This window comes from Phalacrocorax carbo, chromosome 8 (genome assembly GCF_963921805.1).
Source record: "Phalacrocorax carbo chromosome 8, bPhaCar2.1, whole genome shotgun sequence".
Lineage (NCBI taxonomy): Eukaryota > Metazoa > Chordata > Aves > Suliformes > Phalacrocoracidae > Phalacrocorax > Phalacrocorax carbo.
Genome location: NC_087520.1, coordinates 39201256 through 39229053, shown reverse-complemented (window position 1 = coordinate 39229053; position 27798 = coordinate 39201256). Strand labels below are relative to the sequence as shown.

The following is a 27798-nucleotide window of genomic DNA, read 5'->3' as shown; positions in this document are numbered from 1 at the left end:
GTATCAAGAAACTAAGAATATTTACAGAGCTATTCTGTATCCCACACACGTACACAAAAACTCATAAACCAAGGACACGGTGGAGACAAAACACAACATAGGAAACCAGTCCCTCTTCCTTGGGGAGGAAACACCCATAGCTGACACACGAAAACTCTTGCCTGTGTTCTGTGAAAATGTGCCCAGTTTGCTTCTCGTCTTCTCTGTGCTTTGCTAGATTACAACTGGAGTACAAAGACTCACTTATCAGGTTTTAATTTCATTCAGTTACTTGATCAGCAAGAATATAAATTACTCCTTAGGTGGAGAATACTTTGGGGGAAAGGAATACAGCAAGGAGTCATGTTTATTTTGTTGGTTTTCTTCATAGCCATTCGCTCTTCTCGTCACATCTCTACCTTATAACTTTCTACACATAAAGGAAACTCAAATTTTCTTTTTACAGTTTAATCTAATATTTGATGTAGCTGTAGGCTTAACACTGAGGAATAATTACAAAAGAAACATCATACTTTTTATGAAATATTAAACTTACAATTTATCTTTTAATATCTACTTCAAAGACTATTTGACAGGAATAAATAAATGAGAGCTTCTTGGCAAGAAAAGCTGTGATTTATGAAATATTTTATTCATTCATATTCGTAAGTATTTTCTTGAGAATACCACTAACATCTGGAGCTACGCAGTCTTATCCAAACATTCTGCTCATACTCAATTAGAAAATTATATCAATAATAATGTAAAATAAATTACCTAGCTTCTCTTCCTGGAGCATAGATTTCAATGTTCGTCAGAGCAACTATGTGTACAAACAGCACTGTAGTGTTTTTCATTAAGCCTTAAAGTCAATTAAGCTACGAATTGGAACAATCATTCCTCCTTTGCAAAGTATTGATATTTTTTCTTGGCTGCTTTCAGGCCTTTTCACTACTCAAGGAGAGATTTATGTTTGACAATTTCTTTCTGATTAAAATGAATCATAACTCTAGAATTCTAATTTCCTCTTCTCTGAGCAAGAAATTATCAAACAGTTTTAAACTGATATTGAATGTCATCGTGCGTGAACAACATTCATTTTCAAGATATCAAATGTAAAGCTGTACTGATCTTTTTATCTGCTGCTTCTACATACTTTCTCTTCCTTTCTTTCTCTCTATACACATGTATGTACGTATGTAAAACATTAAATTGTACCAATATAATCCACTATACCTCTCTAAAAATTATATTTAACAGACTAGCTAGACCAGTCACGTTAAAACTTGCCACAACGCTTAACATAAGGCAATTGCCCTCTATTTGCAATATCAGCAAAACTCTGCTGTAGCAAACAACTGGAATACTGCAGGTTGCAAGCAAATGTCAGTTATCTAAAGTAATTAGCAAGTTTATGTATGGGTAGTCCCTGCTCAAACGGCTCAAACTCTATAAAACAGCTCTTTAGACATAAATTGTTAAAAACAAAGTTTTCTAGATTTGCCTCCAACAGCCAATTAAGATCAGTTTGAATGTGTTTTTTAAACATAATGGCAGCTAATCTGAACAAGACTTATTTTCTCCCATTATTCTACTGTTTTCTCTAAATCTTAACAATTGGATTTTTTCAAGCCATTTAGCTGTCCCATTTTCTCTTTATAAACCTGATTTTCAGCTTTCACTAAATGCAGATTGAAACTGGGGGTTTTGACTAACAACTTATTTAAAAATACAACAGGCCCAAAGAAGAGCTGTCTTTCTGCAGATACTCAGTTTATGGCATTCCAGACAAGGATGTCGCAAATAAGCTCACTAAGGGAACGAGCTGGGTGGTTTTCTCAAGTACTGTTACATACGCTGTGCTTTATTTTTAAATGCTGCGTTATAGTAGGTTTGATTAGGGTTTGGGTTTTTTTGTTCTGTTGTGGTTTGGCGGTGGTGGTTGGGGTTGGGTTTTAAGAATTACATTTTTTCCCATATATATTTCAGGTTTTAGTTAATACAGACCATCAATTAGATAATTGTATCAAAACTTGAAATAATAACAGTTGTTTCTTTATAGATTTTTAATTACTTTGTCTTCTTGCAAAATAAGCAGAACCCTCTTTTGCATAAGTCAGCAAAAAGAATGAAAAAGGAAATATTCTGTGCCCAACATTTAAACCTTGAGTACTAAAGCATACTGTGCCACAGAAAAGCCAGCGTAGGATACACATTAATTTTGGTATTATACATGTAATTACAGAAGTACCTATTTTATGACCAACATGGTACACTTATGACATGTAAGCACACTATAATTGAAAATGTCAAAGGTTTTTTTAGTTATAGAAGTACAGTTCATGCAAATCAGATGCAAATAGCATTTGGACATTCAGTTGAAGAACAAGAATATCTTTACCAAATTTCCACTGCTCCAAATGTTGGAGGAAGACAGGATTTGCAGTGCAGCTCAGAGACTTAATCTCAAAAATTTACAAGAAAACATAAAACAAGTAGGAGGCACTGTTGTTGCTAAAAATACTACCTGAGTAACACAAACATCAGGCTTTGCAAGGCTGCACCCTAAACAGCTGCATTAAAAAAAAAAAACCTGATTCTAAATTGAAAAGCAAACCTATTTCCTTTCAATAATTTTGCTTTCCCTAGAACAAGGGAGGCAAAATACTGTGGATTCTTTTCAGGTCTTCATAGCAGGACAGTTGCAGCTACATATTGAGAATTCATCTGAACCATATGCAGATGTTGTTGACATTTTTCTTAAACTCTTTCATTTTAGGAAAGAATTTTCAGTTAACAACTTCCTGCTCCTTAGTTACACCTATAAGCTAAAAATTAATATTTTACATCAATATTTTAATATTAGAACCAATCAATCAAATTAATCTTTGTCTCTGTTTTTAGTAACTGACTTTGGGGCAGGTTTTTGTGTTTGTTTTCCTCAAGATTGCTTACAATTTGATGTAAATTTTAAGCATCTTGTAATTCATCAACTAATTCTCTCCTGGTTACACACTCCAAGTAATTAAAGTTCACTAATAACTTATTCTTTCTGCTCCAGCACCTGCATTTCATTTGTTTATTTTCCCAGAGTCATAAATCTGAGGGACTGTCAAAGTGCCATAATATTAGTGCAATAATCAAAGTTAATTAGTCCCTCTCAATAAACAACAACAAAGCCATTACAAAGATGCATTGAAGGTTTTCCAGCTACCCAGTTTACAGATGAGATTCTTTTCTGAACAATTAGAATTTGAAAACTGTTAGTAAATAAATGTAGTGTTTCTGGAGGAATTTGACCTTCGATGGTCTTCATTCAATTAACAATTCATTAAATTTTGGTGAGATAATACAGGTATTAAGACAAGTACTCCTGAACTCCCATTGCCTTCAAAGTGCTCAGAGATATGCTTAGATTTAAGGAGGTAAGGGGATATTTTTAAAATGAAATGTACTCAGTACTGTCTGATTTTAGTTACATAAAAAAAAACATATACATAGCCGTATTTAGCTGGCCTGGGACTACTAAATTCAAAGGACAGAATATCACCAAATCCAGTTCTTTTGAAAGAGAATGGACAGATGAACTTTAAGCAACAGACACTACACTTGCCCCTATTGGAATTCTCATGGGTTTCCATGCTATTGAAATAAAAAACAGAGTTTTAATGTGAAGTATTGAAGGGGAAGGGATGATTTTTTCCCCTCACAATCCTTTACTGTAAATCATTAATATCATCTTGGCAAGAGAAAGAGGCCTAAATCCAGAGATTTCTTGAAGAAACTTGTGGTCACAAAAATTAGCAATACTACAAGCATCGCTTACTTGGAAATATTTACTTGTAAATAAGCACTGTTTGTTTTGCACTAATAAATATTAGAATTATCTGTAGACTACTTACGTGTAAATATTAGTACTAGTGAGCGCTCTTCCGTATCATGTGGGAGCAGCTGAAATATTTTCAGAGTTGGGAAATAAAGCTTAAACACCCACCACTAATTTTAGCAGGAAAGAAATAAAATTCCGAGAATCTCATTCTACAGTTTATTATTCAAGTTAAGTGTATAGGACTGTGTCAACAGATTATCTCCTGGAAGTCAGCAGTCATGGCAAGCTCAGACAAAAGTAGCCTGCAATCCTTACTAGCAAGTAATTGATTGTGGGAGGAATAAATTAAGATCATTGAATAAACTTTAATAAGGGCCTGAGAAGATCCAAAAAAATAAAAAAAAAAGAAAGGGAGAAGGGAGAAGTTAGGAATCAAAGAGAAACAAGGGAATAGAGTACTGAAGAGCTTATATTTGCATGACAAAATGGAAGCAAAATGAAAAAGAGGGAAGAAATGGGAAGGAAAAAATATGTTGAGACAGACTGCCTGGCAGCAATGCTGTTAGGCCTGATGGACTAGGAAAGAAAACGAGGGAAACATTCTTGGCTTTGAAAAGTGTGAGAATGATCCACCACAATCTCTCATAGTACAAAAACTATGGGCAAAATAGTGGCTGTCTCTAATATCTGTGTGTAAATTCTCCTTCACTTAATTATACATTTTGGTTAGAATAATAGAAAGTCCTAACCTGGAAGGGACTTACAAGGATCATCGAGTCCAACTCCTGTCCCTGCACAGGACAAGCCCAAATTCACACCAGGTCTCTGAGGGCACTGTCCAAGTGCTCTTGAATATCGCCAGCCTTGGTGCCGTGATGCCTCCCTGGAGAGCCTGTTCCAGGGCTCCACCACCCTCTGGGTGGAGAATCTTTTTCTAGTACCCAACCTAACCCTCCCCTGGCACATCTTCCTGCCATTCCCTTGGGTCCTGTTGTTGGTCACCAGAGAGAAGAGGTGAGCACCTGCCCCTCCTCCTCCCCACCTAGTGAGGAAGCTGCAGGCTGTGATGAGGGCTGCCCTCAGCCTCCTCTTCTCCAGGCTGAACAAACTAAGTGACTTCAGCCACTCTTCATACGGTGTCTCCTCTAAACCCTTCCCCACCTCCGTGGCCCTCCTCTGGACACTGTCTAGTAGCTTTATATCCTCAGTGTCCTGTGGTGCCCAACACTGCCCACAGCACTCGAGGTGAGGCCGCCCCAGCACAGAGCAGAGCAGGACAATCCCCTCCCTCGCCCGGCTGCGATGCAGGGCTTGATGCACCCCAGGGCATGGTTGGCCCTCTTGGCTGCCAGGACACGCTGTTGGCTCATGTTCAACTTGCCGTCAGCCAGAAGCCCGAGGTCCCTCTCTGCAGGGCTGCTCTCCAGCCTCTTGTTCACCAGGCTGTCTGTACATCCAGGGTTGTCGTGCCCCAGGTGCGAAATCCTGGCCTTGGAAATGTCCTCTGCTATGAACTATGAAACATGCCTCAGTTTTGCCCTTACACAGCATCTGTACATAACATGGATAACAGCACCTCAGGCCTTGCAGTCCAATACAGTCATCTGAAATGAAAAATCTCTACCACTAATGTACCAGTGACTGAACAAGATATTACAAAATAAGACAAATGCCTTCTTCCTTAGATTCTTGCATGGCAATGTAATATCCATTTAACTGCTTGTACTGCACAAAAGACTTCACGCCTTGAAAAACATAGCTTAGTGTTGGGCACTATATACATCCACTTACCCATTCCACAAGAATGCGTTGTACAGCATCATTGCCTCTTGACATATTTCTGCAGGCCAGGATAACGTATGCCCCGTGCAGTGCAAGAGACTTTGCAGTTTCAAAACCTATGAGAAAACATTTTCCTAGTCAGAAACAGATCTCGTAACAAAACAGAGCTATAAAATTACCTGAAAAGGTGAGCCACACATTTAAGTATGCTAACGCTACCTGCAGCCTGAGTACCTGTTTAGTAGTCATCTGGACCCAGCTTATAAGAGCACATATGAAAAAAAGGCAGACACCTCAATTTGAGCAGGTCTTTAGGACAATAATGGTATATATTTCGTGCAAAATAGGCTTGGGATCTTCAAAAAGCAGAATCAATTTCTCTGCTGTGGTGTCTTCAGCTGTTAAGAGCAGGATTATACTTCCACTCCTTCCTTGTTTGACTGTGAAGAACAAGCCGTAAGGCAAGACTGCAAAACTATTATGCCTGGCAACATCACACTGAAAGTGATAGAGTATTCTAAAACTGAGCTCTGGGCTATTTAGATGCACAGTTAGTCTTTGATTCATCAATCTGAGGACCACCTGTGACGGGGGATCATCCAATAGGATACGTCAGGGAATAAGAATCAAAAATCATGTGGAGATAACCGCTCCCTTTCCTGATACGAACATCACCCCATCTGTAGCACACTGCTGCACAAAAACAGGGACCAGAGAACTATCCAAGTGTTAAACCATTCCTAGGAGAGGGTTGTCAAGCTTACTCTTAGAAAACAAGTCTCTACCTAAGGAAAAAGGAAATCTGTAATCTACATGTATGTTTTATTATCCATGCAGTTCAAAACCTTTTGAATTCTCTGCGTAAAATCAACTCGTTTTTGTCCCATCATCAACTGACATACAGAGGACAATTTTTCACAATTGTTTTCATTATGAATAATCAGATGAAATATGATGCAGCTTCAATATATTGGTTATAGTATCAAGGGGCTACACAGGTCACTGGATGTACCAGATGATACAGAGGAAAAAACAATCAATGAAAAATTCCCTCTTTTGCCTAACTCACTGACATGACTTAATCTGCAAGCACATTCTTTCTAAATCTGAATCAAGTGGACGGACAATTCACAGTTTGCTGCAATTAAAGTGCAACAGGAATCTATATCCCCAGGGTTTTTTTGCTTTCATCCATAGAATGAAGTTTCACAGTGAATTTCTAAATGACCATACACAACATTTTTTTTTTTTTGCAATACTGTTAATCATTCCTTCCCCATTCTGAATTTGGGCATTTCATTTCCCCTTTCTAAAAGGAGACTTCAAACTTCAGATTAATTTCAGTTTGTTAATTTGGGACTGTACTGCCATTTAGTGAGATCAGTTCAAATTATGAAACTGTCCACCAAGGGCCACAACTCTTTCCACTTTGGCATCATCTGCAAGCTTTGTAGGCGTACTCTGTTTCACTGTTCAATCCATTAATGAAAAGCTGCCTAGAAGTTCATCCAAGGTAAACTTCATTTAATTGGAAAAAATCAGTGACAATTTTACACCAGGAGACGATGAGTTCTCGGGAGTGCAAGTGCCCATGAAGTGCAGAGAACTGAGCCAGAAACGGGGTTTCTATCAGGGGTGAGCTACTATGTATTTGTGATGTGTGCAATAGTATCACTGGGTGCCCGTCACCATGGGGAACTGTAACGATGACAGAAATGTCCAACTAGCTGAAAGAGGCATAATGTAGCTTAATGAGTTCCAATTAGACAAGCTTAAACTAGAAAATGAAGACTCAAACTGAAATGCCCAGCAATTTGAGTATGTGAATAAGTCAAAGAGAAGAGGTATTTGTTTTAGCTTTTTGACATTTAAAGCATGTTCATGTTTTCCTTTTAAAAATTGTTTACCAGAAAACCTATTAAGATGGGCTGCCTCACTTCCAAAACACCCCGGAGCAACAAAATTCAGTTACAGCACAAGACATAGCTTACATTATAGAAACAACAGGCTCCAAGACGAATTTATACCATTTTCTGCAATTACATACTTACGGTATTTAAGTCCAAGCAATTTTCTTGTATCTCTTTTAGAGCCATTCATTGTACCAAGCAACTTTAATTACCTGGTTAATTCATTGCATGCACAGGAATTCAGCTACAACATATGCAAAGATTTCCCCTGTTCCTAATTCCACTTTAAGCGTATTTAACTAGAATTTTTCATGTAAGTAATGTAAGACATCTTGTACCGGAGCACTATTAACTAGCTGTATGCTTCTTGTTTTGCACAAAAAGTACACTTATTTTGACCAGCTTACTGTAATACTAAAAACTAGTTAGAATGCCTGGGAATACAGTTTTTCCTACTGCTACACAGATATAGAGCTGACAGCCAGTTTAATTAGCTAAGCGTGATGATGTTTTGCTAACTCTAAGCCATATCACGCTGTGCAAAATAATAAATTCCATGCCATTCTTCGTTACAGTTATTACCTTGATTCTCACTATAAACTAACCTGAGAAAGATTAAAATTTAACCAAGTAAGTTACATGCTGCAAATTCAGGTAATTTTAATACCACCTTGATTTTGCCCCTGCAAAATTGGAGATGAGTGTTAAACACTCCTCTTTAGGACATACTTGTTCTCTTCTGGGCTACCAGAGGATGACTCTCCACCCTTAGGCAGACATGTTCTGAGTCTTCCCATGAAAGTTTATCCTTCTATTCAAAATACTGCCACAGGTCAAGGGCTGATGTATCTCCCCATCGGACATATTTTAAGCTACTAACTCATTCACGAACACCCTTGCACTGTGTTTAGGACAGCTAAATTTATACAAAAGGAAGAAGACAAATCCAGGTACCACAAACCCAATAAAGGTTTCAATTCAACTACTGAATTACTGGCTATAGGGTAGGGATTGTATATAACTCTCACTACTTGGTCTATCGCTTCGCGTGGAGCATAATTCATTAGGCATCTTTTCAAACCATCTACCAAATATATCAAGAAGAGGTAACACAATGTCTGCTTCACAGAGCTCATTGGGTTTTAAGTCTGACCTACCTACCAACTTGCTCACTCTCCAGTCTGCAGCATTTTTAGATATGTCCCTAAAATAAACCTTCATAGACCTGAAAATCCTCATTAAGCAGTACAATTAAGTACCTTTACAGTTTAAGAAGCAACTATGCAGGAGCTTAAAAGAATGCAGGAGTTTGGAAGCACATCAGTAGTCAAGTCCTTTTACGGCTTAAGCTTTTTGTTTCTCCTGCAAAAATTAAGGCTTCTTCCATACCCCAGTGCCACATAGCTTGAACAGGTGGGGAAAAGCTTCTAGCATCGTGGAAAGCTTTTATTCTCTTAACAGACTCATTGCGTTAAACTAAGTTTGCCAAGAATATTTGTCTTTCAGCAAAATGTAGCCATATTTTCAGTACACAGTAAATTTTAAAATCTCAGCCTAACACAGGGATTGAGTACCAAACTATTTAAACTCTGTAAAGAAAAACCTTCCCTATCTATAAAAGCTACATTGAATCAAAATCCACACTGAGTGTGGTTTCATACACCAAAATTAAACCACGATCATCATTAAATGCCCAAACAACAGTAAAACCTCAAAAAAGAAAAATCACAGTAGGGTTAAATAGAAAGAGAAATCTAAATAATGATGTTAAGGATGTGCATAATTAAGGAACCAGAACCACCTTAATTCTGCCCACAAAAGCAACTCTGTGGTCTTCAAAAGAACAAAACATTTCTTTAAAACTTCAGTTAATCCAAGGCTGCAGCTACTAATATGCCTCTTACAGCGTCACAGCCCTTTCGCAATGTAGGAATGTTAATAGCCATGATACCAGAATATTTTCCAGGAAACAAACCGCATTCCCCAGTGGTGAATCTTCCCTGTACCATAGTGCTGGGGTACTGCAGCCACAAAGCCTTTTAACCCAGGTAAAACAGCTAGCACAGCCTACTGCTGACAAGAACTATTGCCGTTTACATCCTGCCTAGCTGCAACAGCTGGTGAAGGGTGTCCATGGCTGAAGGGAGCCATGCCCATCCTCAATGTATTATTGCTCTGTGCTTCAGTTTTCAGATTTCAAAATAGGCAGTTCAAAAAAGCTGCAAAACTTGAAGATCTTCTTACAGAAAATCACACATTAGATACTAGTCATGGGATGGGGCTTTTTTAGAGTAGGAACAACCACATTAGAAAAACAGCATAGGATAATATGCTTGAGCATCAAGGACAGCCAATTACAAAGCATAAGACAGCTACTTCCCCCAGATACGACAGAAGAATAGCATGCTTAAATAACGTACACTTTGGAAAAGCAGTCGTAGTGTATTTAAATACCCTGTACAATACAATGTTGAGCAAATGTTTTATAAAATTAGGATAAATTTCAAGTGATTGCCCTGGAAATCTCATGAGACAAGACTATCCTGACACCACCTACTCTTACTGCTGTTGCTTTAGCTGCATGAGCCCTCATCTGACACTCAAAAGTGACAATCTTGTTTAAGGATAAGACATACATGAGGATAAACGTTATGGCACAGCCTTCTACATCAGCAGCTAACCTAAAGGGCTGGTAGCAGAACTAACAGGAGAGCTACAAGTGCATGGGATTTGCTACAGGCATTTAAAACCCTTCAGCCCTTTACTCACAGCACGCTTTTCATAAAGACTCAGACTTAGCACTCAATTTCATTCTTCATCTTCTGTGATGATTGTTCAGTTCAATACTCGCACATTCTTTTCTATCTGCAGTCGACTATCACCGGTGAATTTTGGGACAGATTTTCAGCTAACAGTCTCAATTAACAAGCAGTTTGCATCGCTCAATTAATGCCAACTACATTGTGTCAACATAACCAGATGAGTATACGGCTCTGTCAAACAGTGCCACCTCCTCTATGAAACAGAGAAAGGGATTCACTGACTGGAAGAGTAATTCAGCGATTTCTTGTTTAAATAAAGTAGACAGCATATAGGCCATTCATCATTAGAGGACATTTTGTAAAGAATGTGCATCAGGCATTTACATGTTTTAAAACATACTTTTATTCCAAATAAAAACAAGTTTGAATACACAAGAGGAAATGCAAAAAACATTTCAGACAATGGCAAGTTTTCTTCAGCTTCTCTACCTTTCTCCCAAACACTCCAGGACGCTTTGGTTCTGGCATTTACAACACACTTGAAAAGCAGCAGTGCTATCTTTCTTCGCAACAGCTTAGTCCTCAGTTTAAAAGCCTACAGGCTTTTGCATTTATTTTCTTCAAAATCATTTCTTCCTTTCTCACCACCGACAGAAGAGCTCTGGAGGCCCCAAGATTCTAAACCATCTTCACATGCACTTGAGTAATGATTTAAAGCTGTCATGAGTCCAGGCTTCCTCGAGCCCTATGGCACAGGCAGTTTGAATATAAACTAAAAGGGAGTCCAGAAGAAAACCTCCTTCATCCCTTCCACTACAGTAAACACAGCAAGATCAAGTAAGTGAACAAAAGTGCTCTGTGGAATGGGAAGTGAAAAGCATTAGCCTGCTTGTGTTACATATTTCTGGCCTTGCATACCCTGACGGATTACTTACGGGCTGTAAAACAGCAGAAACCAACCCAGATTCTGCAAGCACGAACATACTGTATCACTAAAAGTGTGTATTACTTTCACAGCTGTGTTCAGGTTTTTCTTCTTCCCCCACTACATTGTTCTCAAACTTCCATGTCCCTTTCTGAATTGCAGCAAACATCTATTAGGTTCTTAAAAAACAGACAGATGCCCCATTTGCAGAGTGAAGTGAGTTAATTCTCAGAATAGATCTGGAGGTTTTTTGAAATATTTCTATTTTCTTTTAACATAACTGGGTAAGAGACTCGTACAAAATCATTCCTTGATAAAACAGTTACTGGAAATTGCTGGAAAAGCCATTTCTTTTCCATATATGGTTGTTATTATCATAGTGCAAGTAAAAATCCAACTTCCAGTAAATAGGAAGTTTCATATTTGTACAATTTGGTTCTTCTTGGGAAGGATCAATAATTTTGTATAACCTTCATAAAGTGAAAGCAACAGCTTTCTAAATTAATTATGCGATCCAGAAAACATGAAACCTTAATTAAAACATTCTTGGCACTAAACATAAATGAAAAAAAAAAAAAGTACTTTCTGGCCTCTTTCACTCAAGGGCAGCATAGACACTAGTTCAGGAGTTTGCATTCAAACCCTGATAGTGTATAAAGCGTAGAAGAGAACTCCTTCCTCCGGGCAGATGTGATACAAAGGAGAACGTAGGAAGAAGGATGCGATCATCTTGGCTTTTTGGCCTCCTTGCTCCGAGTTCTTTCCAGAAAAAAATAACTTCTCTGACACTTCCTCTTGAACTAAGCACGGGCCAATATATAGCATTCCAATCTTTCTTCGGTTTAAGATCTTTGGGAAAAGAAAGGTATTATCACTTTTGGTCAGTGTGTTTCTACAAGACAAATCCAGCGTCTTACTTAGAAAACCTGTGGCGTGCACAGAACCAGCGGAGTCGTTGCAGTTTCAAGCCATCAAACAAAGGCCAGTACATATGCATCTTTTTAAACCCATAACATTCTGGTAAGACAAAACAATTTTTACTCAACCATCAGAAAGTTCACCCGCAACATTCAGTCATCATCCAAATCCTACTTGGTTTTATTTTTAATGCAGAAGTAAAAAAAGTCTCACAAAAGTATTTTTCCAGATAGAAGATGTTACTCCCTTCAAACTCCCCTTTGCTTTGAAAACAAAACTACATTCTTCCTGGATCAAGAGTAAACTTGAGTTTTAGCTAAAAAGGAAGGAAATGAGAAAAACCTTAAGAGCAGAACCCTGTCACAATATACTGTACTAATACTTTTTTTTTTAATGGAACATGTAATCTACATGAAATGTGATTTAAGTCCAGTTTTACTACAGAGGAGAGTTGTGAAAAGGTTAAACACTCAAGGACTTGCAACAAATCATCCCTATAATCCAGAATAGACTCTCATCCCAACTGCTGCATCTCAGCAAACAGCCTAGGTGGTTTTTGATTTTTGGGACCCCAGAGAACTACATATAAATGCAAGAGAGACTTGTCTCCTAGACGTCACTAGATTTATTTCAACTTGGAAGACCTAAACGCCAGCAACAGTGAATCAGTTCTTATTCATCACTTCCTCAGAAAAGGAGTAAAGCAGATTCAAGTGTGCTAAAGTGACAAAGGATTTGGAGTTACATGAGCTTTTCAGGTTGAAATACTGCAACAGCGATGTGTGATTTAGGGAAGAATCTTCTGCAACTAAAGACTGGTGTTGCTTGTGCTGGTGGTTTAAGGGTACAACATCCAAGGGATCTTTCACATGGAGCTACGGCAGCCATATGCAAAATGTAACATCACTGACAAACTCATACTTTTCACAGCCCAAAAAGCACCACGAATTCTGTATCAGGATTGGCCACAGTCACCCTTCTTCAATATGGGTATTTAGGATAAAATCTTAGAGATGTATAATTTAAGTAGCTCCAAATGCAAGTTTTCAAGCAAATAAAGCACCATGATATTTTTAAGAGACTAAATTTAAAATGAGCGATTTGCATGAAATACTAACGCTCCCTTTGTTTCTGTGTGTTTGCAGGCACATGGTAATGACACATACTGATATTTCTCATTGAAAAGTTTGAAGTTATATGAAAGATACGTGCTGCCTCTCCCTTTGTGTGTAAATTCGACAAAGGTGTTTTTCTTGGAGCCATGAACCACAGAAAAAGCCAACAAAAATGAAACAGGATGACTAATGCATTGGTTCTGTTTTCCATCTAACCAACTTAAAAACATGCACTCGTTATGCGTTACACTTCTTTGCAATATACTGTTCTGGGTAAGGCATAGTTAATCTTAAGAATAACTAAGCGCCTTTCCATTGTCACTGCCAAAACTCAAAATATTTTGTTTCATCTGAAGGGAGCACAACACTAAACAAGTATGAAAAAAAATCCTTACGTTGATGGGATTATAAAGATCTGTGACTCACTGCTCTTGTAAAAATTAAAAGTGCATCATCTGACGCAAAGAAAGCTAAATTCATAACTGAAGATCTGCAAGAAAACAAAAATATAGAACAGTGACTATGTCGGGCACACACATTACAAATAAGCTACAACTAAGCCACAAAGTTGTGGTCAGATATGATATCTACTCTAGTTGTACCGCCCAAAGATACCCAGCAACTGACATTAAAATGCAATTACACAAGATATGAACAAAGCCTGGACTTCAGTCCTTTCAGCTCTGTTACAACCTAACACTGATAATTATCTCAGCTACCCATAGGCCCAGTCTAGCAACAGATTCAAGCCTACGTTTCCTATCCTTTATGTTTTGGAAGTGCTACTATCCAATATAAATATTGCAATGACAGCCAAGCGTTCCAGACTGGAATGAACCCCATTGTGAGAGGCAGCATATGAAATACAGAGCCAAGCTACTTAACATGTCCTACAATGAGACCTTGTTTTAGTTGTATAAAGGCAATTCCCACCAACCATTAGATGTCTGCCCCTAAAATACATGGAGATGACTACCCCAAAAAACTGTGGTTTTGAAGTAAGTTAGATATTCTTAAAGAAGCTTAATTAAAACATGGGGGGGGACAGAACCAAAACTGAAATTTAATACTAAACTGCACAATCATCCCAGTCAAGGGGTGTTTTCTCAGTTGCTGGGTGGTGTAAATACAAACAGGTCCTATTAGGTGCCTGAACAGACTAACAGTGGCCAGGGATTAGAGCAAAGGGAAGAGAAGGAGGATTGGAAATAAGAACTGAGTTTTCAGTGAAATCCCAGTTTTATGTTTCATATCTACTCCTGGCATTAGGTGTCTATCAGTGACCAAAAATCCCAGTCAGAAAGGATTCAGACATGCATCTTCCATTTCAAGTAATCCCAAAGGTCTGTTCAAATAATATACACTCCTTTAAAAGTAAAAAGTCTGAGCCTTCATGTTTCTTCTTGCCTTTCTTCATCTATTAAATGATAGGATCATGCTCCTACCAAATGCCAAACAATTTTTTCTGAGTATTTTTTTTAAAGTCTATCGTATCAGTCCAATGAACATTATTAGAGTGGCATTTTACCAATACTAAAATCACTTGCCAAAATTAACAAAACTAGTCATACTTTAGCATCATATCTGCAACTGAAGATTCCTCTCTTTGAACTTTTTATGCTCAATGTTTCTTCAAGCATAGAAAAATCCGTGTTTTCTTTTGATTGTCTTTAAAAAAAGACAGTGTGGCTTCTTGCAAGCAAGTCAGCCAGTTTTCCTAACACAAAACAATTACTGTATTTTAAAACAGGTGTCAGAATTTAGCATCTGTCTTTTAGTTCAATGTTTAAGGAGAATTTACCAGGGAGTTTATTTTTCTGTTTGCATGTCATTTTTCCCTTTGTAACAGATAACATCACAGAGGAAGACAGGCAACCTGGCACACACCTTCACATTTTCTAAACAAAAATAACCTTTCCCCCCGAAAGTGTGGAATACAATACATGTATTATTACCAACAAGTCAAAAAGAGTTATATACATTTTAAAAGAAACCTGAGCTAGCAACTTCATCTCAAAATGAGCAGAACTCATTTTACTGTGACTCATATTCCAAATTTTAGTAGAAAACCCAAATTATTCAGAATTACATACATTTATATTGATAAGGGATAAAAAAATATTTTCATAGAATCCTAAAATCATTAAGGTTGGAGAAGTCCTCCAAGATCAAGTCCAACCATCAACCCAATACTACCATGTCTCCTAAACCATGTCCCAAAGTGCCACATCTACACATTTTTTTGAACACCTCCAGGGATGGTGACTGCACCACCTCTCTGGGCAGCCTGTTCCAATGCCTGACCACTCTCTCAGTGAAGAAATTTTTCCTAATACCCAATCTAAACCTCCCCTGATGCAGCTTGAGGCCATTTCCTCTTGTCCCATCACTAGTGACCTGGGAGAAGAGACCAACACCCACCCCACCACAACCTCCTTTCAGGCAGTTGTAGAGAGGGATAAGGTCCCCCCTCAGCCTCCTCTTCTCCAGACTAAACAACCCCAGTTCCTTCAGCCACTCCTCATAAGACCTGCTCTCCAGACCCTTCACCGGCTTTGTTGCCCTTCTCTGGACATGCTCCAGCACCTCAATGTCCTTCTTGCGCTGAGGGGCCCAAAACTGAACCCAGGATTCAAGGGGCGGCCTCACCAGTGCCCAGTACAGAAGCACGATCCCTGCCCTGCTCCTGCTGGCCATGCTATCCCTGATACAAGCCAGGATGCTGTTGGCCTCCCTGCCCACCTGGGCACACTGCTGGCTCATGTTCAGCCGGCTGTCAACCAACACCCCCCAGGTCCTTCTCTGCTGGGCAGCTCTCCAGCCACTCCTCCCCAAGCCTGTAGCGTTGCATGGGGTTGTTGTGACCCAAGTGCAGGACCCAGCACTTGGCCTTGTTAAACCTCATACAATTGACCTCCGCCCATCGAACCAGCCTGTCCGGGTCCCTCTGCAGAGCCTTCCTGCCCTTGAGAAGATCAACACTCCCACCCAACTTGGTGTCATCTCCAAGCCTACTGAGGGTGCACTCGATCCCCTTGTCCAGGTCATTGATAAAGATATTAAACAAGACTGGCCCCAACACTCAGCCCTGGGGAACCCTGCTTGTGACCGGCTGCCAACTGGATTTAGCTCCATTCACCACTACTCTCTGAGATAGGCCATCCAGCCAGTTTTTTACCCAGTGAAGAGTCCACCCACCCAAGCCATGAGCCACCAGCTTCTCTAGGAGAATGTTGTGTGAGACAGTATCAAAGGCTTTACTAAAGTCCAAGCAGACAACATCCACAGCCCTTCCCTCCTCCACCAGGTGGGTCACCCCGTCATAGAAGGAGATCAGGTTGGTCAGGCAGGACCTGCCTTTCAGGAGCCCATGATTGCTGCGCCTGATCCCCTGGTTGTCCTGCACATGCTTGGTGACTCAAGATGTATCACTCCATAACCTTCCCCAGTACTGAGGTCAGGCTGACAGGCCTGTAGTTCCCTAGATCCTCCTTCTGACCCTTCTTGTAGATGGGTGTCACATCGGCAAGCCTCCAGTTGTCTGGGACCTCCCCTGTTAACCAGGACTGCTGGTACATGATGGCGAGTGGCTTGGTGAGCACTTCTGCCAGCTCCTTCAGTACCCTCCGGTGGATCCCACCTGGCCCCATAGACTTGTGAGTGTCCAGTTGGCTCAGCAGGTCATAAATTGCTTCTTCCTGGATTATGTGGGGGTTTATTCTGTTCTCTGTCCCTGTCTTCAGCTCAGGGGGCAGAATACCCTGGGATAACTGGCCTGAACTGTTAGGCTACAGTTAAATTAATATACTATTTATATTTTTATTGCAAAATTAACATTTAACTGAAGTCTAGAGCAGCAGAAAAGACACCTGCCCACAATCTACGTCAACGTCAGAATGAACGAACCTCACTGAAATCTAGATCAGACCTGAGTAGTCAAATCTGACATGACATTTAGTGCACATTATTTCCCAGTAAGTAATCATTCCTGAATGTTTAGTCACTATGGGATAAGTGACCAGGTTTTTGTTTATTTGTTTAAATAAAGCCAGTCTATTTATAAGTACCATTACTTGAATACATTATTAAGAAAACAAATAACATTTTTGTGCATGCTACTGTAGTTTCATCACTATTTTATAGCAAAGCTGAGGCAAGCTATAGAGAAGCGGTGGCAACAAAACTTACGTCACACAAAAAAATCATTAAGGATTTACCTAACATCAGTAGCCAAGTATCAAAGGCCAACGATAAAGAGACTCCAGTTTCTAGCTAATCCACACATCCTTGAAGAGTTTGTGTTCTGGAAAAGTGCCAGTGTAAGAGCATTCATTACTAGGTTTATAAAAGTCTGATCAGTTATTCAGCATTAACTAGGTTTTGAAAGCTGTTTTGAGAGGCATATGGTTTCTTCAACTCACCCCCAAAACTCTGGGGCTTCCCCCCCTCCCCTTATTGTTGCTGTTTTTAAACACACCCTCTTAGACAAGCTTACTCAAGTGACCAGAAGAAAACCCAGAGAATTTAAATTTTATCTTTGATTGTCTGTCTCAGGCTTTTTTTTTAAATCAGATATTTTTTTAAAAAGTTCCAAGTTCAGAGAAATGGGGTTGGCAAACTCGCTTTCTCTCAAGCTGCTCTTTGCATCAGCAGTAGCTTTAGGCAACACAACAGCTTTTCCCACCAAAGCAAAAACGGAGGAAAAAAAGCCAGAAGTTGCCTGGTTTCTTTTCAAGTGCACTTCTGTTCTTCTGTAAGCCAACAGTATCATAGGTTTCTGTACTGCTGAGCTGAGCCCTAATTAAACATAACAAAAAAATTAGTTGCATGTTAATGAAAGAAGTAAATTTAATAAAGAGAAATACTTCATCCAAGGCAGAATAATTAGAAGACATACTGTGCTGTCAGCTAAAGTGCTAGATCCTCCAGCCTTAATCTGTAAGTTATTTCATGAGAAATGCTCAGTGTTTTGTAAAGATACCAAGAGAGTACTACAACTACATAAATTGGACCAATTTTTTTCTTAAAACAAACTTGATATTTATTTATATTAATTACACAAACAAGTGAAAGATTTTAAAATTTTAAAAAGATTTTAAAAGATTTTAAAAAACTAGACATTTTACAGACAAATAATCAAACAAGGTTCTGTCCTAAACAGCTCACAACTCAGGTTACAAAAAATATGTCTTAGAGGATCAAACATACACAGCGAGGTTATGTTCTAAAGAGCTCACAGTTTGAGTCATGGGGGAAAGGAATAGGTAAGCAGAGAGAAAATTAAAACACTACTTGATTTCTGGCAGTCACTACCCACCTCTGTCTTTGGGCAACATCAGATAAGACAATTTTTTAGTTAGGCAGCAGAGCAATATTTTAATGCAAGAGTCATTTCAGGATCCTGTGAAAAGAACTGAATACGGGGAAAATGCAGTTCATTGTTCTGTCTAGTGCAAGCAAATAAAAACAGCAGTAAGAGACAGCTAGCAAAGGGCAAGATAACACGACATGGAGGTTTGGGAATTTATACAGTCCTGGGTTACCTCCTTAAACACTAGTTTTTCTGGAATAGATGATATTCAGGATGGGTACCAACCTCCCAAGGTTCAAAACTGGCAAACCTTTTGGGTGTACTTTAAACTATGAAGGAAAGAGGGAGATGGGAAGCTGTTATGTAACTCAAATGATCCATCATGTGGTTCCGACATACAAAGTAAGGCAGGAGATGGAGTTCTGAAACAAAAGATGAAGAATAAGAACAGTATTAACAAAAAAGCCTCTACAAACAAAAGCAAGGAGAATGGAAAATAAGCAAGAATTCTAAGTCATTAAATTATAATGTAAGGCTACGGGGAAAAAAAAAAAAAAACAAAACACAAAAACCCACAGCCAAAGACCTCTTTGCTGCACTTTCAAGAAGGACACAGAAACATATCATGCATCTTCTTACACCACAACTGATGTTTATTCTTTTAGATGACATTTAAGTTCTACCCTGCTAACAGCTGGAACACCAGCAACCCACCCAACAGCTCAATGTCAACAATCTCCTAAAGCAAACAACCAACTACAGCTGCATGTTCTATACCTTTTTTTTTTCCAACTTCCAAGAAGTTAGACCTTGTCATTTTGGGGAAGGGTATGTTAAATCCAAAAATATATATGCCTACAAAACTTTACATGTGTAAAATAGGAAAAATTGCTAGGTGAACAAGCATACTAACCATTTTCTAAAACCTACTGGTTTTGTGATGATATTGTACTCTAAAATCTTGCATTACAATTTTACCTATTTCACAATAATGTTGCAAGAGTATTACTTCAACAGATAGTTGGAATCTAGTGTTGAATAGTTCACTCCAGATCACACAGAAATCAGGCTGTATAATATTCTCATATTCAGTCTGCCTTATCCATGACAAGTTCACCAGTTAAATGACCAAACCTTAGTTTGTGCATATGAAGTCTAGCAAGTGATATTTATTCATCAAATTATATCGTATACCATTATGAAGCATATCTCTGCCTTACATTCTAGATACATAACTTTGTTTTGCAAGAGACAGGTGTTTAAAGTACCGGATACAAAAACATAATCAGGAAGTCTAGGTCTCTATTCCTTTGACCACAGATTAGATTCAGAAACAGATACAGTAAGATACCTTCTCACAGATCACAATCTTCATTCACTCAGGACGCCAAAAGTGTGCTGCCAAGTAGGTCATGCACCCTTTATGTCCTCTTCATCGCCTACCTTAGTAAAGCACAAAATAGTCCAAATTTACCTTCAGAGGTAAAAATGCCTCAACAAGAGTAAGATTTATACCCCTCAGCAACTGCTCACAGCTGGACACAGACCCAAACTAATAAAGCAGTTCTTGGAAAGGCTTTCTTTACGCATTTCTAGGAGCCATATTTTCTACTCTTAAAATATCTGAATTACTCCTTCTGCTAAAGAATTAGAAGAACTTTCAGAGCGTATACTTTTTATCCCATAACAGAACAATCCAGCTCCCACTTTAAATTGGAATATGGACATGGACATAATCTGTAACCCCAGGTCAGTTACTGTAGCCATATGTAAAATGAGACTAATCACACTCAAAATCTTAAATAGCACAGTTAATATCTGTAAAGTACAAATGTATAGAAGCAAGAAATGCTGCTCATGCTTGCCAACGGCAGAAGAGGAACGTAACCAGAACCTCTCCCTGTTCCTGGATCTCTGAACACACAATATAATATCGTTTTCTTCAATTTGGTTGTGTCAGAGGAGAATTAGAGATCCTCCTCACAAACCTTTAAACAGTGAATTTTTGCAGAAAGGCAGCTTTTTGACTAATCATCACAAGAGGAAAATGCCCCACAAGTTTTGTGAACCGGAGTTTAGATATCAAAAATAAAGGAAACCCAATTAGAGAATGTGCTGATAATGCTGCTTGGATAAAGAATTTTAAAATGCAAATTAATTTCTTTAAAATAAAGTAATTAAAATAACTATTTTTAAAAAAAAAGGAGGCGGCAAATGCACCTCTTAGGAAGAAAACAACCTGGAAAAAAATGAAAAATTAAGCAACAGTCATTTTTCTGAACCTCAAGTCACACTGCATTCCACAGATTTAAAGAAATATATCTGAAACTGAACTGGGACAGTTCCTTGTTCACACAGATATTATTACTATCAATAAAGTATAACAACAACCAGAAAACCTAACTTCAATAGTCTTTTAGTAGAAAGGAGACACTAACTAAGAATAGGAACATCAAAACAGTGAAGGAGAGGAAACGTAAAGGATATTACTACAAGACTATTCAGGTTTGAAGACAGCTGGTTTGTAGGGAGCTTTCTGAAGCAACAGATAAAGTACTAAACACCACCACGCAGAAGTACAGCCAGAAATCCAAACCAGGTAGATTTCACAGGAACAGAAAAACTGAGGCCATGTAGCTGAACAGAAGGCTACAAAATATCTCACATATTCAAGAGAAAAGCCTTTAGAAGAAATAGAAAAAGAAGAAACAAAAAAAAATTTCATTCACAGAAGTAAAATAAAACCAGGAAGGCAAAAGACAGTGTGTAGTCAATAACAGAACTAAGAACTGCAAATATTGTTAATTTTAAAAAGAAAAAAACCCCACACCATCACAGAAGCCAAACCTACATTTTTCATGCTCTTCCCTTGAGATTTATTAAAAGAATGTGACATTTGATGTGTTTGTTTTCCTAAGTCACAGAACATCTTTTAGAAAGGTTTGCATATCATAGGCTTTAGGATAAATATAAGATCAATTTCTTTCTCACAGTACTATCCCTATTCTGTAATTCAGGCAAAGTTCTGGCCTCACTAATTCTGAAGTCAGCACTGAGACTCCTGTTAATCAGGTAAGGATTTCGACCTTTATCTGAAGTCCTTACCTGCCTCCTTTCATTTCCTTCTTGGTAGGGTTTTACTGTTTCAGAATTGAGTTTCAAAACCTTATAGATCCTTGACACAATCAAACATGAGAAGCTTGAAAGGGACACAAGATACTGAAATCCCTTCTTCTTGTGACCCTACGGCTTAGCATAGGTAGAGTCACTAAGAAATTTTCTGCTGGTAAGTCAAAAACATCATGTCCATTAACGTATTATCTTTAGGCTATAACTAGTGGTGACAGTCTCTAGAGAAGTCCCTAGATGTCTCAGAAGATACTGTCATTAGAAAACAGTATGCATTTATCAACCTCTTCTGTCCCCACCATCTAACAAGCATTCCAAACAGATACAAACATCCAGCTGAAATTATTTGAATAACTCCTGCTGCACAATTAGCTTTCAGAACAAAGACACAAGGTGTTGCAGCGAGATAGATTGAATCATGCAAAAGGTCTTTTCATCTCTGGACTATCAGACATGCATAAAATAATGAGAAAAACCTTTGTGAAAATAAGTATTTCAGAAGACAGAAAAGCGATCAAGTTATGTTGCGGCCCACTGAAGTGTCTTTTTAACTCTTAGATAACAGACAAAGTACCACATATGAAGGCTCCTGTCCTATAAATCTGTTATTCCCTGTAAAGGGCTACTAGAAAATACAACACAGGCAAACAGCTCAATCCCATCCTTTGTGAAAAGATTCCATTACAAGTAGTAATCATTACTGAACCTTTTCGCCCAGATGTAATTTCTTACATGTTACAACAAGTTTCACATGCATTGTGAATTTCAGCCAAGGTTGATGAAGTTCAATAACTTGGCTAACCAACCATGTGTACTACTCATTACAGAAGTAATAAATAGATTCATCAAAATGGACATGAAAAAGCAGTATGAACATCTGACACCATTTTCAGCTTACTCAATAAGAAAAATAAATTACAGAAGTCCAGGAGGACCTTTTAATATTTACAATATGTAACAAGTAGACAGCTGGAGCCTTACGTAGAGCAGTATTAGCATCCCACAATATTAAGCCAGAGTTAAAACAGAACGATGGCACTCATGGAAAACTCAGTCACTATGACCTACCCTAAGTTTTCAGAATACAGCACTGTAAACTAAAAAGAACCCTCCTCTATTAACGTTATTCAAAGTTTGTAAAGAATAGCTTTTAGTAGTTTTTTAATTGTTCAAAATATGTCAGTACTAATCCCTGACTGACAGCTACTAACATCCTGCAACAGAAAGAGTTGAAAGTTCCACCCCACAGGCACATTCCCCTCCATAAACTGTGCTTCTCTACACCAATTACCCAGATAACATACTCTGGCCAAAAATATACCTCCTGCATGACCCACGCTCTCCTGGAAAAGCACTGTACTCCCATTCCCCAAAAACAACAGTACAAATAATTCACGCCTACTACAAAGTTTTGGACCTCCACAAAGAAAATACCTAAAAAAATTTTAGCCAGGTGTTAGCTTATTTTTTAAGGCGTGTTTAAGTAAGAAGCAAACAAGGAAACTTCTATACAGACACCAACATTTTTATGGTAGGGCTACTCATGTGGTTTAAGATAACCCACGCCAAGTTTGGTCCACAAGTGGATCATGGAACTTAAAAAATTCAGTCTTTAATTTTTCAGCATTACTTTTCCCATTAATTCTTCATTAAGCAAGCAGTGCTTCCACAAGAGAATAAGTAAGTCTGTTGAGGCCAGAGTAACAACATGAAACTAAAATACATAACTGCATATACAATACCAAACTGTACTAGGCTGAAGGATGATTATTTTTTCCCCTCACCTTGCCCACCCAACCACATTTTAAAAGGGCTTAAAACCAAACCCTCACTGCCTCCATTAGCCAGTGAAGGATGGCAAGAAAACAGTCCCTAAACAACACGACTGTGCTGGCAGAAGACCCTGCTGTAAAGCTGGATCTGCAAAATGTTTTTATCAGGTAACTTATTTTTCTCATGAGAGGTTATTTTATTCTACCAGGGCAAAGCATACACACACTGGCTGCACCCAGGCCAGCCATGCTTTTCTGTTAATACACTGTGCTGCTTGCAACAGTGAAACATGTGATACATGGAGCCTAGAATTAAAAAAAAAAAATTCAAAATATACGTCAAGGAACAACTCTTTCATGCTTTTAAAAGCCCAATAAATACAAAAGTATCTCAGGAACAGCTAGGACTTGGCCAAGAAAAATAATCCAAGGTTATATATTGCTGATCTTTCTGCCTGCCTCACAATAAGCTTTGAGCCCAAACCTCCATAAATAACACCCACTTCGGTTCTCCGCATGTGAAACACTTCCAGCATGAAAACATACAACTGTCCAAAGGCTGTAATACTTCATTCACCACAAGTTTTGCTTGTTTAGTGAGAACGTAAGATGCATCTCTTTAGCAAAACCCCAGCATGTCCCTTCGCTCTGCACCAGAGCTATAACAGAATTACATACAGAAATTCTTCATAATAAAAACAGGCAGAAGTTTCAATTTAATTAATCAACAGGAATTCATGCATTTATGAAAGCTAATTTTGATCCAGATGACAAACTCTTTTCACTAAATTGAGAAAAATATCTACATAGTAGGAAAAGACCGTTCAAGAAGCATTGTCACAAGCTTGCTCCCACATGTTGCACCCCCTTTTTCTGCTCTCATAAGAAAAAGGGATGCAAATAATAGACAATTACTGGAAAGAAAACACTTTGCTGTTTATTCAGCATAATAAAACATACAAGAAAGAAGTTTACACTTGGAAATCTTCATGAAAAGTTATTAATGGAATTGAGAAAAACAACAATACAGACCAAAACCAGACAGATGTATTTTCTCTTAAAGATTGTTTTTTTCCAAAACAAACTATGCAACAAAACCAGGCTTTTTTCAAGTCTGACAAAATTCAGGTCTTACAGCCTAAGAAAAACTACAAAACCATAGAAGAAATCATAAAGTGAATCTGAAACAGAGGACTATCTAAGGCAGTTCCTTTGCAGACGTCCTGACAATTGTATAACCTTTAAAAACTATTTCATCTTGAAACAGACAAGAGAAATTAGAAAATAAACTTTGTGCTTTCAAAGAAAAATGTGTACATTTTTCAAGGAAAATTTGCAATCTAGCTCAAAAACAGAACTGAAAAACTCCTTACTGACAGATTCAGACAAACATCTGTGGGCTTAGACCACCAAACTCCATGCAATACAGTGAAAGACAATGAACATATTTAAGAGAGTCAGACTAATACTATTAAAATGAGAGTCCTCAATGGTATTTGTAAGGGTCTGTTTTATTCCTCCCATATGATCCGAGTTTGACTTAAATGAGACCATTCACTCCTCTAATTAGGATTCAGCAAATGTTACCTTCTTTGTGAAGGCCAATAAAGCCAGCCTCAGTAAAAATGCTATGTCACCCACAAATAATCTCAGTAACTTCTGCAACTAGAATAGTTCCCCATATTCACAAAATTCTCTTCTCTCCAGGTAGAGAGCAATTTTTGATTTCTTAAGAAATAAAGGTGTCCTTTTTCATCATACTTTTCACATGTCTCCACTGCCAATAGATGTGAAATAGTGGTGAAAGCTAGCCAGCATCTATTAAAGACCTTAAATGATCTTCATGAGAAATTCAGAGAAGTTTTAAAAGTTTAATTTTGCTCCTCTTATGGGTAGTACCCATTACTCGATCAGCTATTACTCAACTGGCATAAGAAATACAAAAGAGGTTGACCACACCTGCCTCTGTCAAGGCTCTGAAGGTAGATTCTGCTTTTTAACTACAAGATTGATTCAGAACAGTACAACTACAAGAAGTGCTCAAACACTACTACACGACATACAGAAACCATAGCTCAGAAATCAGGAATTCAGAAATTCTGAAGCTATACGATACATCACTCCCCCAATAAAACAAACTTCCATTAGCTTCTGCCAGGATGAAGTACAAAAGCACACAGTCAAAGCACAGCAGTCCAGCCATGGGTGTTGTATTGTTTATGTACAAGTTCACTTATTTTTTATACTCCTTTGATAAACAAAAAAGTAAAAAGCTACTGAATATAACTTTTTTAAATACAATAAAATTATGACAGAAAAACAAGTATCTTGGGATCTTTCTGAATGAATGTAAGCATACAGTGCTTACTGAAAAGAAAGATCCCTAGCTTTCCAATAGTTTAAAGTTCTGTTTCCACTCTGACAGTACCAGATCTTAGGTGTGTTCAGTCCCAGAAGTAACACAGCTACTCCCACGTCCCAGACCACTGAAACTTTATTCGTTTTTCCCAGTACGGGAGACAGAAGAGTTTCTAGTATTTTAGGAGCAGAACAATTTAAGAGGAGTAGCCATTCTGCATTGCTCTCAGATGGAAAGTATTCAAATAATGTCCCATATGAGAGAGATTTCTGAATTAGGTGCAGGTGATACAGTGAAAGGCACATGATAAATTCCAGAGCTACCTAATTTGTATTTATCACAAAAGCACCACTGTGTGTGAACACAATCTAATCATCTACATGTTACTATGATTAATATTAAGTAAATTACCAAGTTACCCATTGTCAGAATGTTACTTTCTACAGTTTCACAACATTCAGTTATGTTTGCGTACATATACAAACCCTCACTGCAATTAACTATGACATTTGATGCTGGGAATACAGCTCATTAAATACATAACGCATTTCAAAAGCTGCATAGGCTCTATTCTGATAGCTGAGCTCAAAACAGAGTTTTAGCACTAAGTCTCTTCCCCGATTTCATATACCTGATCCTGAAGTATTGGCTACATTTGTTTAACAGGATGCAAATCAGCCACAGGTGTAGCATAAATCAATTTTAAAAGAATGAAAGGAGATAGCTGCTAACTGTATTTTAGTAGTTAATAGGAAAAAAACAAGTTGCTTTATATTTCCTGTGTTCGTAAAAACACATTTTAATAAAACACGTCATCTTCCACTAAAATTTACTAATCATTTTTAGCTGTAATGTAATCAGACTTAAGAGTTTAAAAACCTGAGTGATATGCTACAATCTTACTTGCACAAGTTTTGCATTAACCTTTTTTTATTAACTACGTCAAGCTAGCTGTCCACACTGAAAACCTAATACACCAATAGAGTCACCAGCAGAAAAAAAAAAGCTATGAGAGAAAGGACTAAAATGGAAAAAACTTCTGCTTATCATTTATAAATTAAAGGGCCAGTTACTTAAAACAACTTTTTAAATTAAAAAGCAGATTTTCAATTGCAATAAATTATAAGCACGTTTCCCAACCTTTTGCATCAGTATGACAAAAGTTGCTAATACTGAAGTTCCGTACAAGAAATAAAAGAAATACAGTAGCTTCTCACACCAAAAGTATATGCAGACCAAAAGCTGACTGGAGCAGTGACTCATCTTTTTTAAGTACTGACTATTAGTACCTAAGACACAACTTTTCTCCTGGCTAAGGCCGCTCCACTGCACAGCAAGAAAAGTGCCAGAAAAGAAGAGAATTCCATTTAATCAAATGTTAACCAACAATTATTTTGAAGAAATAATCTAAAACATTTCCACAATTACAAAATTACACCGTTTACTCTAGTAAAACATAATCAAGAAAAGCAATATAGCAAGCCACATTATGACCAAAGCTTCTGGATGTTCTTCAGTATTTGAAAAAAAATTAAGCTGCTCAAAGCCAAAAGTGATTTTCATTTTCTTGAGATAATTTGTGCTTGTTCTGGGCATCCCTTATAAAAGCAATTAACAGATTTCTTTTGACCTTCATATAGCAGGAAAATTAGAACTGCAGTTTGAGCAACGGTTTGGTGGCAATTATCAACACAGGTTTGTGACAGAATCTTGGAACAGCATTAAGAAAAATCCTACTTTGTGGAATCTGCCTTACTGCACAGAACATACACCTTTTGCCCTTCCATAATACACTGCAACACTGCTAGAGTATGCATGAGTAGCAAAACGTAAGTAGTCACAATAGCTTAGACGCAACTGCACCCAATACAGAAAACAGAACGTGTAGTTTCAAGGTCACATAGCTATATGAATCTTAAAAGCAGATAGCAATATTTATACAAGTCATAGAAAAATCACATTAGCTACACAACTGACTCCCTGATATTAAAACCAAGTAATATTCTT

General features: G+C 38.0%; 1 protein-coding gene across 9 annotated transcripts in view; it reads right to left on the bottom strand.

Annotated features, from left to right (window-relative positions):
• Positions 1-27798, bottom strand: part of WWOX (WW domain containing oxidoreductase) — a 537552-nt gene that overhangs the window by 500015 nt on the left and 9739 nt on the right. For all 9 annotated transcript variants that reach the window (XM_064459620.1, XM_064459621.1, XM_064459623.1 and 6 more), the window contains exon 5: positions 5600-5706. In XM_064459620.1, the coding sequence (XP_064315690.1) occupies positions 5600-5706 (107 nt within the window). The remainder of the gene's footprint in view (positions 1-5599; positions 5707-27798) is intronic.